At 57.7% G+C, this 12,066-nt stretch overlaps 2 protein-coding genes across 2 annotated transcripts in view; one reads left to right on the forward strand and one right to left on the reverse strand.

Annotated features, from left to right (window-relative positions):
• BRD7 (bromodomain containing 7) overlaps positions 1-5,858 on the forward strand; it is a 28,531-nt gene extending 22,673 nt beyond the window's left edge. Inside the window, exons 10-17 of the mRNA XM_014528400.1 lie at positions 1,489-1,596; positions 1,932-2,070; positions 2,480-2,591; positions 3,745-3,801; positions 4,648-4,762; positions 5,004-5,147; positions 5,268-5,411; positions 5,682-5,858. Coding sequence (XP_014383886.1) covers positions 1,489-1,596; positions 1,932-2,070; positions 2,480-2,591; positions 3,745-3,801; positions 4,648-4,762; positions 5,004-5,147; positions 5,268-5,411; positions 5,682-5,743 — 881 coding nt within the window. The 3' untranslated portion in view covers positions 5,744-5,858. The remainder of the gene's footprint in view (positions 1-1,488; positions 1,597-1,931; positions 2,071-2,479; positions 2,592-3,744; positions 3,802-4,647; positions 4,763-5,003; positions 5,148-5,267; positions 5,412-5,681) is intronic.
• Positions 5,859-8,639: 2,781 nt separating this feature from the next.
• Positions 8,640-12,066, reverse strand: part of ADCY7 (adenylate cyclase 7) — a 33,268-nt gene continuing 29,841 nt past the window's right edge. Inside the window, 7 exon segments of the mRNA XM_014528401.1 lie at positions 8,640-9,050; positions 9,222-9,346; positions 9,747-9,861; positions 10,142-10,246; positions 10,695-10,841; positions 11,329-11,484; positions 11,723-11,813. Coding sequence (XP_014383887.1) covers positions 8,904-9,050; positions 9,222-9,346; positions 9,747-9,861; positions 10,142-10,246; positions 10,695-10,841; positions 11,329-11,484; positions 11,723-11,813 — 886 coding nt within the window. The 3' untranslated portion in view covers positions 8,640-8,903.

Genomic DNA, 12,066 nt, shown 5'->3' on the forward strand with positions numbered 1-12,066 from the left:
ATATTTTACTGGAAATCGTATAGGGAGTATTTTGAAATTTGATGTAAAAATATTAATTTTGTCATTCATCTGAGGGGAAGTACGTGCTGTAATACACAATTGTGAGAATGTTAGTTTATTTTATAAATAGCCATTTTCATACTGCCACTATGAGAGGTCATTGGGGGTCCCAAAATGAATACAGCGGAATTCCTGTATTTCGGGAGATGTCGCTGCTGCTTACTGTCCACTGTGGGCAGCACTGTCTTAGGAGCTGGGGTGGCCGGTGGATAGTGGGGAACAGAAGCAGACCAGGCTCTTCCCTCTGCTCTGTGGGGTGCGGAGAGGCGGCGCCAACACTTACACGCGGAGGCGGCAGCTTGTCCCCACGCTGTGCCGGCTCAGAACAGGGGCGGCCTCCCTAGGGTCTCGGGTCAGAGAGGACGTCCTTCGCCGGGTGATGTTTAGGTTGGTCCCAAGGAGGTGAGGGGGGAAGCACAGGGGAGACCCCTTCAAGCAGGGAGGAGCGGAGGCACTTGAAGTCAGGGCGCGCCATCTCGATGGTGCGCTTTCTGCTGCGGAGGCTTCCAGGAGCCCTTCCCTCAGAGGGAGGACCTGGTGCTGCGTTTTCGAAGCAAAACTCATCTCCTTTCAGGTGAACGTTTTATGGTGGAATGTATATGGTCTTGGTCCAAAGAGGCTCTTCTGAGGATCACTGTGGTGAAGCTGCACCTGGAGGTGCAATTAGCGATGTAGGCGACACCATGAGATCCGCCCCTTCCTTTCCCTGTAGCCAGGGCTCTGGTCTCCCCGTCAGGTCCCCCCGGCTTCCAGCCCCCGTCGACATCTGCAAACTGGCCAGAGCTGGCGGCTCCTCGTGCTCACAGTGCCCCCAGGGCCCACTCCCTGGTGTAGATAAACGATGCCCGTTGGCTTCCCCCTTTCATCTTCCTGTGGGGGTGCCGCACCCAGTGGGGCAACGCAGGGCTGCCTCCTGAGGAGGAGAGAAGATGTGCTGTAGACGGATGGGCTGCGCAGGACCTGCTACTGCAGGGCCGTCTCGGTACAAAATCCAGGACTCGAGTCCAGGCGAGAGCGCCGGCCCATGGGCGCGGCCTTCCCCAGCACCACCCTGCTCAGCCCTCTGCTCAGTCAGGTCCCGGAGTCCTGGCCTGGCTCCGGCATAACAGGGGCTGCGTCTGTGCAGGCTCGTCCCCACTGTCTGTCTTCCTTCTGGGTTGCTTGCTTCCATCATCACCTTAAGGCCCAACTTCTCCATCTTTCTTTACAACAACACGCAGCACGACTGTAAGAATTCCAGGAAGCTGTCGGGTGTGCTAGGAGGACGGGGTTCGGGTCCTGGCCACCTGCCTGCCTTTCTAAGCTCAGGTTTTATGTTGAAATCGGAGGTAGTGAGGGCTCCCTCTCCCAGGCACGTAGATGCACGGAGTGCCACTCGCTCACCGCCGCCACAGCCCCCCGCCTTACTGTGCCCGTCTTCTGTTTCAGAGCCCGGCTACTGCCCGGTGAGGCTGGGCATGACCACTGGGCGGCTTCAGTCGGGAGTGAATACTCTGCAGGGGTTCAAGGAGGATAAACGGAACAAAGTAGCTCCGGGTAAGGCGCCCACTCGGACAGTCACCATTTATTGCCTTGTTCGTACATTCTTTGCTGGTATTTTTGCAACTTTAATTCGTTACTAACTTCAGAAGAGACTGAAAAATGGTGTATTCGTATTCAAAGTGAGTTTTATTTATTTCCTCTCCCCTTTGTGGGAAAACACTCACTTGTGTTGCTATTTCATAAGCATCTGTTTGGGGGAAATGTCTGCCTTAGATTTGTGTGCCAGTCGATGAAGTAGTCAAGTTAGAAGGGAGTGGTGCTACTAAAGCAAGCACACAGCCCGCCCTCCACGTCCCAGAGGAGCTAAAGTCTCTCCTCTTCGCCCGCAGTGCTCTACCTGAACTACGGGCCTTACAGCTCGTACGCCCCCCACTATGACTCCACGTTTGCCAACATCAGCAAGGACGATTCGGATCTAATCTACTCAACCTACGGGGAAGACGACTGTGACATTCCCAGCGATTTCAGGCGAGTCTCCGGCTCAGTGTTCTGAACGCCACGTTTTTCTAAAGCACTGATCTGAGGCGTGGATCTGAAGGGCGGGGTCCAGGCTTGAGGTGTGACTGAGGCTCATACGTGTGGAAGTCATGAGGGAGGCATTCACCCCAGGGGAGCTAGGGGAGGGGCACAGCTCGCCGCTGAGCGTGGGCTTCCATCACTGAGCTGGGTTTGCATTGCATTTCACTGTGTTAGCGAGCGTTACATTCTGTCGCGGTGATGAATGATCGCTGGTGAGTATGTAAACAGCCTTGACGAAGTGGTGAGTCTGGCACGTGGTGTGTCAGTGAGGCACCTGTGGGAACAGTTGGCTGTGACAGGAAGACTGAGCCCGTGGAAACGATTCTGTGGCAGTGACTCCCAGTGTGCTCTCTTTCAGCATCCACGAGTTTTTGGCCACGTGCCAAGATTACCCATACGTCATGGCAGATAGTTTACTGGATGTTCTGACTAAAGGAGGGCATTCGAGAAGCCTGCAGGAGTCGGAGACGGTAAGAATGCACCCAGAGAACGGTGATTTCTCATTGGTCCGGCATTAGTCATCGGTGTTATGAAACCATGGGCTTAACCAGTGTGACAGCTGAGCTCCACTCCCGAGAAGATGGCCCAGTCCGGGTGGGGACCGTGGGCGGAGGACAATGAAGGGAAACGGTGATGCGGGCACCGGGATCCGAGGCAGAGGGTGGCATCTGGTCCTGCGCCTGCAGGATGAGGAGGGTTCACAGCGGAGCGGTTGCCAGTGCCGACACCTGACAAGGGAAGCCCTGCCCACTGCTGGGAACCGCTGACTGAAATGGGAGGGAATGCCCTTCGCCACCGCCTCAGGGATAGAGCTGGTGGAGCCTCCAGCAACGAAGGAAGCCGCGTCCTGGTCGCCCTCTCTTACTAACACTGTAAACTCCAGGTCGGCTGGACAGAGTTCATGAGCTGGGACAACTTAGGGCTTGGCTCCGAGATGAGGACCAGCAAGCGTTCCTTCTGGAGCCGAGTTAGCTGGTCTCCCGATGCCCTTTCTGTCGGCAAATAGCCTTGAACTAAAATCGAATGGCCAATGTGGCAGAGTTTCTGACTTCCAGCTTCTCTGCTCTTTGATCCAACCGTTACTAGTCTCAGAATTTATTCTAGAAAATAAGGGAAAGGCTATATATAAGGACACATTGTTCATAATCTTTTAAAATTGGTAATTAAATAAATCACAACCTTTCAGGAAGATGACATCGTTACTGGTTTGAGTCCTGAGGCGTTTGTCTGTCTCTGTGGTTCTGAGAACGGGCTGTGCAGCTGGCAGTCTCCAGCGTGTGTTCACAGCAGCTTCTGCTGTCAGAATCGCCTGCTACACAGGGCAGCCCTGGCGCTCCTCCTAGTTTCCCACCAGACTGACCTGCTGGTGAAACAGACTCCACTTAGACGCTGATGCTGTTCACCACAGACCGTGGGCACGTGCACAGCTTTTGGATCAGGCCCAGAATTACCCGTCGCAAAGTCACTAGTGGGGGGTGCTCTTGACTCACAAATTCTCTCAAAATGCCAGTAACTATATCATTCATTTTATTCCCCAAATCCACATCCTTCCGTTTTCCTGTTGTGTGATACTTGCCTTTGCCTGCACCTTGGAATAGACAGTTGTTTGTCTCTATCCTACAGTCATCACCTGAAGATGAAGGCCAAAGCAGGACCCTCGACGCAGCCAAGGAAACAGAGGTGATTCTATTCTTTATGAAAAATGTTTAAATGGAGACTAAGCTGGAAGACCTAAGTGATAAAGCTTTGTTTGTAAAGAGGAGTGTAAGTCAGCCCTTTCACTGCGGGACGGACACCTGCAGATGGGGATGGAGTAGAGGCAGAGGCAGGTGCGGGTGGTGTGCACCCGTGTCCTTCCCGGGGCAGGAGCCCAGCGAGGCCGTGTGTGAGAAGGAAGTCTTCGGAATGGGAAGCAGTAAGGAGACTGATGGGCGGGAGGGCCACACCCGCAGCCCGTGTGCTGGTGGAGAAAGCAGGTGCTCGGGGGTTGAGCTTGGAGTGCGGCACCACCATCTAACTGGGACCGTCACCTCGGGTCACGTGTATCTGGTGACCTGTTCCTCATAGCAGCACCGAGGTTATAGAAACTGAGGCTTGTGAGTCCAGGATTAAACTCCACTCTTTTGGGGTTTATTTCTCCCGGGCAGTGCTGGCCCCTGGCTGTGGGGCCTGGAGGAGACCAGGAAGTACCTTACGTACAAGAGCTCCTGCCGGAGCGTAGGTGGCCGGACCCGGGCTGGCGTGGCTCTCAGTCTTCACCACCTCGCAGTCCCAGGCAGTTGTCACTTTTATGCTTTGAGCGCTGGCATGTAAAACAAATGATGCAGATTGCACAGACACTCCATTACCGTACCGAGCAGCGTGGGTGTATGAACACTTTTTGCCAGGCTTTGGGAACGACATCAGATTACAGCTGCAAAGTGAGCAGGTGGAATAACTGGGCTGCAGATGGGCCATCTTCCTGGTTTCTCATTCCAGCACAGTGGGGCTTAGAAGCCCGCATGATTCCTCTCTCTTTCTTCACAGCAGGCCTCAGAAGTGGAGCCAGCGGGGCGGGTGGGCTCCGGCAGCCAGGACAGGCTTGCGGCCCTGGAAGCGGTGGCGAACTTGGGCGCTCCCGTCGAAGTTTTTGACTCTGAAGGTGAGTGTCTGGGGTTGGGGGGTTGATGGAAGCGCTGCCTGGCACGGCAGTCAAGACTGGCGGTCCCCATGGTACCACTAACGACCATCCACCACTGGGCAGGCTTCAGGGCAGCGCTTCGTGGTGGGGGTCTCGTTTGAGGAGATTAATCAGTACCCCCCAGAGCCTCGGAGCACGCGGCTCCGATTACCGCTCAAGGTGGAACCCGGGGCGGCCTCTGCAGTGTGTGCTGTCCCCACAGAGGCCGAGGTGTTCCAGAGGAAGCTGGACGAGACCACCCGGCTGCTCCGGGAGCTGCAGGAAGCCCAGAACGAGCGCCTGAGCACCAGGCCCCCGCCCAACACCATCTGCCTCCTGGGCCCCTCGTACAGAGAGTTGCACCTCGGTAGGTCCCCTTGCGGGTGGGAGCTCCAGGGATATCAGTTTTTGCGTTTATACACTTGTTCTTTAAAGAAACCACATTTCAGGACCTAGAACAGTTCTCATTTTGTTTTGTTTTTTCTAGCTGAACAGGTGACCAATAACCTTAAAGAACTTGCTCAGCAAGTAACTCCCGGCGACGTCGTCAGCACGTACGGGGTTCGGAAAGCGATGGGCATCTCCGTGCCCCGCCCTGGTGCGGGAAGCAGCCTGGTGGATCTAACAGAAGGTGCGTGCCCACGTCAGGAGGGCGGGGCCTTTGGCAGGTGCTCCCTCTGCGAGTTGCTAGTGTATAAAGTGCTTCATTCTCTCCATTTTACAAGTTGAAGGCTTGACACATTTGCAGAAAGAGCTACAGTGATCGCCTAATCTCGCCCAGTCTCTACCCGGTGCCCACGGGAAGGGTTGCCAGCACCTCTGGACACTGCCTTTCCGTCACGTTCCTTTTTGCATCAAAAAGGGAAAACATGCTAAATTAAGTGGCATTTTTTTCTTTCAGATTTTGAAGAAGCTAAAAAGACGGATGTTGCTGAGTGTGGCCCTGATGGGAGTCAAAGCTGACCGGTATTTGATTATATATTATGTACATATTTTTTGATTCTTAATTTGGAAATGCTTTTCAGAAGGTATTAAATATTTGTAAATTGTGTTTTTAATTAAACTTTGGAACAATTAATTTAATGTTCCAGAGACTGGCCTTCTGTTGGGTAAGAGCTGACCCTGGGACTATGAACTGGACGGTGCATGGCAGCTCAGTGATCCCTGACCTTTCTGATAACGTGAGGGAGAAAACAGCCTCTTTGATGACCATCCCTTAGGGGAAGCAAGCCCTCCAAACCCTTACAGCCCCTCAGTTCCGCGGTCCCTGTTAGAAACTAGACCACATCCTTCCTCCCTTATCAGGTTGCACCTGGCCATTTAAAGTGGCCTGTGAGGAAGGCACGTGGCTCTGGCCTGTTGCCACCGGAGCTTTGCAAAGTGGGTGGAGCCAACTGGGCAGAGTCCTCGGGAGACCGGAGTGTGGCTGCTCCTGCCCCGGTGCCGCGGGCAGCCGTCAGCCTTGACCTGGGGCCCTGCCTTAGCTAAGATCCGTTCCTGAGGCCAAGAAAGCGTCTGAAGTCAGGACATGCAGGCTTTCCGTACTGGTCATTTAATACATGAAAGGCTGAACAAGTAGCAACACGGGTACTTTATGAACATGAACATAACATTCTAAACAAACACTGCAGACCTATACATACTCAGTACACAGAACACCCCTTTTTGCGTATTTCCACACGTTGACCTGTTACACCCATGCAGTGGGTGAGGGTCTTCCTCCGTTAGGAAGTTTTCTCACATGAACCTCGGGGTGGAGGTTCCCTAGTCAGTGTTAGAAAAGGGGCTTGTCCTGTCTCAAACAAAGTGACACGTGTGAAGGAGTGACGTGATTAGAAAACTTTTATAAAACACAATTGCAAGTGACTTTCCTGGTCAGTTATACACTCCTATCTGAACATCGAAAGCTCATCTCATCTGGGTACAGTGCTTTAATTGTAAACACACAGACGTACATTCGTGGTAACCAAGTATTTTTTAAGCTCCTGTAGCCTAATGTTTACGCTGCTCTCTAAGAGAATAGGCTGCAGCACAGGACTTACCTGAAACCAGCCCTTCACATGAACTGGTGTGTAAAAAGGCCGCGTAAGGCTTATTCCCTTCCAGCATCGCTGCCGCACAACTCCTGTAGCCGACTCAGACCATTCCAGTTACATGCAACACCTCAGCGCGCCCACCAGCACCCTGTGCAAGTTGCCCTGCCTGCGACCCTGTCTCCTCTTCCTGAAGTCTCTGTGCAGTTCTCTAATCCCAGGGGTCCGTGGGTGACTAGCCGATAGCCCTGTGGTAGTGACGTCACCTGCATTAGATCCAGGGGTCTCTGTGGTAGTGAGTCGCCTGCATTAGATCCAGGGGTCCATGTGATAGTGACGTCACCTGCATTAGATCCGGGGGTCCCTGCGGTAGTGATGTCACCTGCATTAGATCCGGCGGTCCCTGCGGTCGTAAATCGCCTGCATTAGATCGGCAGCTCTGCCCAGGCGGCAGGCAGTGCAGAACGAGGAGCGGCGGGCTGGTTCTTGCCCCGTGGAGCCTGGCTGGACTTGGGGTTCTGTGAGTCGAAGCTCATAGATGCTTTTTGCACTTGCCTTGGTTTATTTGGTCAGAAGAACATCTCCGCAACCAGGTCAGGGACCTCTCCCTGTGCCCCCGCTGGCGTGAAGCTCCTCAGCGTCAGTATGTGGACGAGAGGACAGGAGGGTCCCAGAGGTGCTGGGCGCCCAGCCCCTCTCCTTCCTGCCGAAGCTTGCAGGGGACAGCGCCAACGTGCACCAGTAGGTGGGCTGAGGTGGCTGGGCCTAACTTTGCAGGCTTTTTTGCTGACTGAACCTAACCTCGAAAGGCTGGAGTCAAAGTGAGGGCCACCTTCCACAGAGCTGCGTCCCCACAGCCGGGGCAGCCCTGGAGCTGACCCTGGACAGTGGTCCTGCTCGCGTGCCGGTGGTTAAAAGGCAGAGAATACACTGGAGGGAAGAGGCTTGTCTCGGATCTAAGAAGTCATTAAAAAGGATAAAGCCTTCATTGGTAACGCAGCCATTTAACACGTTAAGTGCCATGTCAGTCACTTAGTCCTCTCATGCAGGCTGGGGTCCAGCCCCCCAGTACCCCAAGCTGCTCTTCTCTACTCAGCTCGGAGCCCTCTGACCCCGTGTCCAGCTGCTCCGACAGCTCCAGGGCCTGGCCAGACCTGAGGCCCGACAGCAAGCTCACGTCCCCGTCTGCACCAAGTACAAGGGAGGGTGACACTATGCTTTCCGTCCGGACCGGCCAGTCACTGGTGCCGCCAGCATATCGGTGAAATCGGATATCACGGGCTAAACGGAAAGGAAGACAAAACAGGCCTGGCGCCTAACGTGTTAAAGAAGCACATGCCAGAGACGGCAAGTAACGCACGTCCGCTGGGGTTTTCTCCCCGCTGTTTGAAACCATCTGTACATTTGAAACGCCCTTTCCAGCTCCATTCACCAGAACGCCTGGGTGAGAAATCTGGAAGCCGTAGCTGGTCGCTGGGGCGAAAGGCATCCAGCCCATGCCAACTACTTGTCTCCGTCCTCCTGTGCCTGGAAAACAGGTCGCCGTGCAGCTCCTGGCCATGAGGGGGGTCGGTCACGACCACAGCAGGCCAGCAGCAGCGGGACCCGAACGAGGAGCAGAAACGGGAGCCTTTTCCTGGGGCGGGGGCTGCGTTCCCCACACCAGCACACGGGTCCCGACTGCCCGGCGTGGGGAGGCCCAGGGTTGCCTGAAGCTGGGGCTGGCGCACGTGCCTCAGAAGTCCTCTCACGCAGGCTCCTGGGGGCCCACACAGCACCTGTTGGGAGCCGATGGCGGCCAGCCCTCGGACGGCCTTGGTAAACGGGAGCCTTTCCCTGGGGCGGGGGCTGCGTTCCCCACACCAGCACACGGGTCCCGACTGCCCGGCGTGGGGAGGCCCAGGGTTGCCTGAAGCTGGGGCTGGCGCACGTGCCTCAGAAGTCCTCTCACGCAGGCTCCTGGGGGCCCACACAGCACCTGTTGGGAGCCGATGGCGGCCAGCCCTCGGACGGCCTTGGTGACTGTGGGCTGCATCTTCCACGGGTTTGGCTGGCGTCAGGGGAGGAGGTCCTGCCCCTCCCAGCAGCCCTCAGTTCAGCCCGGGCCCCTGGCACTTGGCTGTGTCTGTGCAGACAAAGTAGGTCCTCAGCTCCCCTTTGCCCTTGACGTTGATCAGGCCCCGGCATTCGCAGGAGTATCCGAGGCCCTGGAGGATGCTGCTCGTCTCCTCGGTCACCTGGGAAGGGAAGGAGTGAGTCTGCAGAAGCAGGCGGGACGCGTGGGGGACGGCAGGCAGACCGGCCGGCAGCAGCGCGCCTGTTCCCCGAGGACTCTGCGGCTGGGCCCCAGTGAGCGGCCAGGTCCCCTCACCCCGAGCGCTTTCCTCCTTGGTCCCCGGGGTCTGTACCTGGATCTTCCCCAGCTCTCCAGTGGTCTCCATTCTGCTGGCGACGTTGACCGTGTTTCCCCAGATGTCGTACTGAGGCTTCCGCGCGCCGATCACTCCAGCAATCACGGGCCCGTGGTTTATGCCTGGAGAGGACGTTGGCAGTTGCAGGTCATTGAGGCTAGAGAACCCCCACCAACCACAGACAGCCCCTCGGAACAGCCGAACGAGGCCTGAGCCGGAGGCCTGGATCGGTGCTTCCCAGGCACCCGCAGCGCCCGAGTGGGGCACTCGTCCTGCACCTGCTAACTCCCCAGCGGCTTTGAGCACTGCCTGTGGCTCACAGTGACCATCCGGCCAGGAACCTGGTTCTCAGCGGCTGTCACAGCTGTTTACAGCTGGGACCTAGGGTTCCCCACTGTCTGTAGGGATGTGTCATTTCAAAGGGAGTCATGTCCGTGGTGTGCCAGCTGCTGGGTCGGAAAGTCGGGGCCCTCCAGAACCCTTCCCAGGAGGCGGGCGAGGACGGGGCCTGCGGGGCCTCACCGACGCGGAGGCGGAAGGCGTTGAAGGAGTGCCTGTTGATGCCGTCCAGCTTGCTCATCAGGGCCATGCTGAACTCCACCATGATGCCAATGTGGGCGTGCTGTCGCTCCAGGTCCTGGGGACAGCGCCGTCAGGCCCGGCCACACCCCGTCTTCCCGCCTCGACGGGTAGATGGATGCGCCAGCCGCCCTGATCTGCACTGTGTGGGCATGAGGCCCACGGGAGGGACCGTCGGCGGGCAGAGATGGGGCAGGGGCTTCAGCAGAGGGCCCCAGAGTTGCCCCCCACCACCCTCCCTCCTAGGTCAGGGCGTGGAGGTGCCCCCTTTAGGTGGAAGGTCTGGGCCTGGAATTGCACCTCGTGGGCTGGGCCAGAGGCCACCAGACGCTGCATACCTGGTTCTCATGCCCAGAGGGCACGCTGAGCCCCGCAGCTGCCATGTAGGTGCTGCCAATGGTCTTGATCTTCTCCACGCTGCTGAACTTGGGCTTTAGCAGCAGCTGCGGGACAGAGGGCAGGGCTGGGACAGCTGCGGCAGCCTGTCCCAGATCTCGGAGGGCATCTCCCACCCAACCCTGGCCCTTCTGACGAAGCCGTTTCTCACCCTGGGCTCACCCGCCCGCTCGCCCCTATGGACCAGTGCGTTCTCTCCCTGCTCCTGTCTGTGCTTGTCTGGCCTCTGGTCTTGCTAAGGAGCCAGCTCTGCCACAGGGATGCCGGTTCTGTCTCCAGCTCCCAGGCAGGCCCAACCGACCAGGCCGACCGCGGGGGCTGGTGGGGATTCTTCCACAGGGCCTGCCTGTAACTGGAGCCAGCTGCCAGCCAGAGAGGACCCAAACCCTTGAGTGCAGCGAGGAAAGGACTGTGATAGCCGTGTCGTGTGCCCTCCCGAGTGGTGGCACGTTGTGGATGGGCATGTGCCCCTGCCGCCGCCCTGGCGGGGCCCACCTCATCGAAGTCGGCGATGATCTCGTTGAGCAGGCGCAGGCACTCCAGCCCCTCCTTGTTGACGTCGCACTCCGTGTAGAACACTTTGAACTCGGGCACCGAGGCGAACATGACGCAGACGCAGTCGTAGGACTGATGGTACCAGTCCTGGAGGGAGAAGCGGGCCTGTGGCCACCTCCCGGCCCTTGGAGCCGGAGGAGCTGGACGCGGGCCTGATCCACAGTAGGGGGCTCTCCCTCCCCCTACGCCTCTCTCTAAAATCAATACACACAGACTTTTAAAAAATAAAAACAGGAGTTTCTGTCAGGTGGTCGGAAAGAGTTAGGCTCGGGCTGATTTTTGCTCTTATATACCCAGGGTCTGCAGAGCGGGGTCCCGAGCCCCCCGAGTAGAGGTCTCAGTCCGGAGACGCTCCGTCTCTGGCCCGGCGGCACGGAGCTGGTGGCACCCGCGCTCATCACTGTCGGGTACACGCCACATCCTGCCTGGCCGGCACCGTGGGCCACAGCCCAGGAGGGAGGCACCCACGCCCGTGTCCCTGCGCGCACAGCTCACAGTGAGGCCAGGACCACAGAAAGCACGTGGTGGCTCAGCCCTCCCTCTGGGAGCGACGGTCACAGCCCTGGGGCCACACCTCATTCAGCTTGTCCCCGATGAAGTGGGCGGCCACGTGGGCCGGCAGCACGTTCTCCAGCAGCAGGCGGTTCACGCTCTCCATGGTCTCAAACTCCTCGCGCTCCTTCTTGAACTTCTTCTTCCACAGACAGTCCAGGCGGCAGTAATAGTCGATCTGCAGACGGGACGGAGTCCTGGCCCCATGAGCGGGGACCTGCCACCCAGCAGCATGGCCCACCCTGTGACCGTGGGGAACGCCTCACTCGCGTGACCCAGGGGTCACTCGGGTCCCCGACCAGGGCTTCCCCCCAGGACCATCTGCCCCCAGTCTGAGGTGGCCCAGCCCACCCGGCCCTTCCTGAGGAGGGCAGGTCGGCGGCTGAGCTGGGAGGCGGCAGCGGCCGCCTGCTCACCTGTCGGGAGAGCGAGACGAGGGTGGCGTAGAACAGAACCAGGTAGAAGCTGATCATGGTCTTCAGATCCGACCAGGAGCAGGCGGGGGAGCTAAGGGAGTGAAGGGAGAGGCAGGGTCCCTTCCAGCTCTCACCCCCAAACACGGGCATGGGGCCCAGACTCCCCCAGTGCCACCCGGGAAGAGCCACCGAGACCGGTCGTCTGGCACAGACCGTGAACAAAGGAGAAAAGGGGTGCAGGTCAGAGGTCGGCCTCCCTGAGGGGACATCTGAGCTCAGGCCCGGATGACAAGGAATAGCCACACTCGGTCTGAACAGGAAGCCCGGGCCACGAGGGGGCAGTA

This window comes from Myotis brandtii, unplaced genomic scaffold (assembly GCF_000412655.1).
Source record: "Myotis brandtii unplaced genomic scaffold, ASM41265v1 scaffold633, whole genome shotgun sequence".
Taxonomy (NCBI): domain Eukaryota; kingdom Metazoa; phylum Chordata; class Mammalia; order Chiroptera; family Vespertilionidae; genus Myotis; species Myotis brandtii.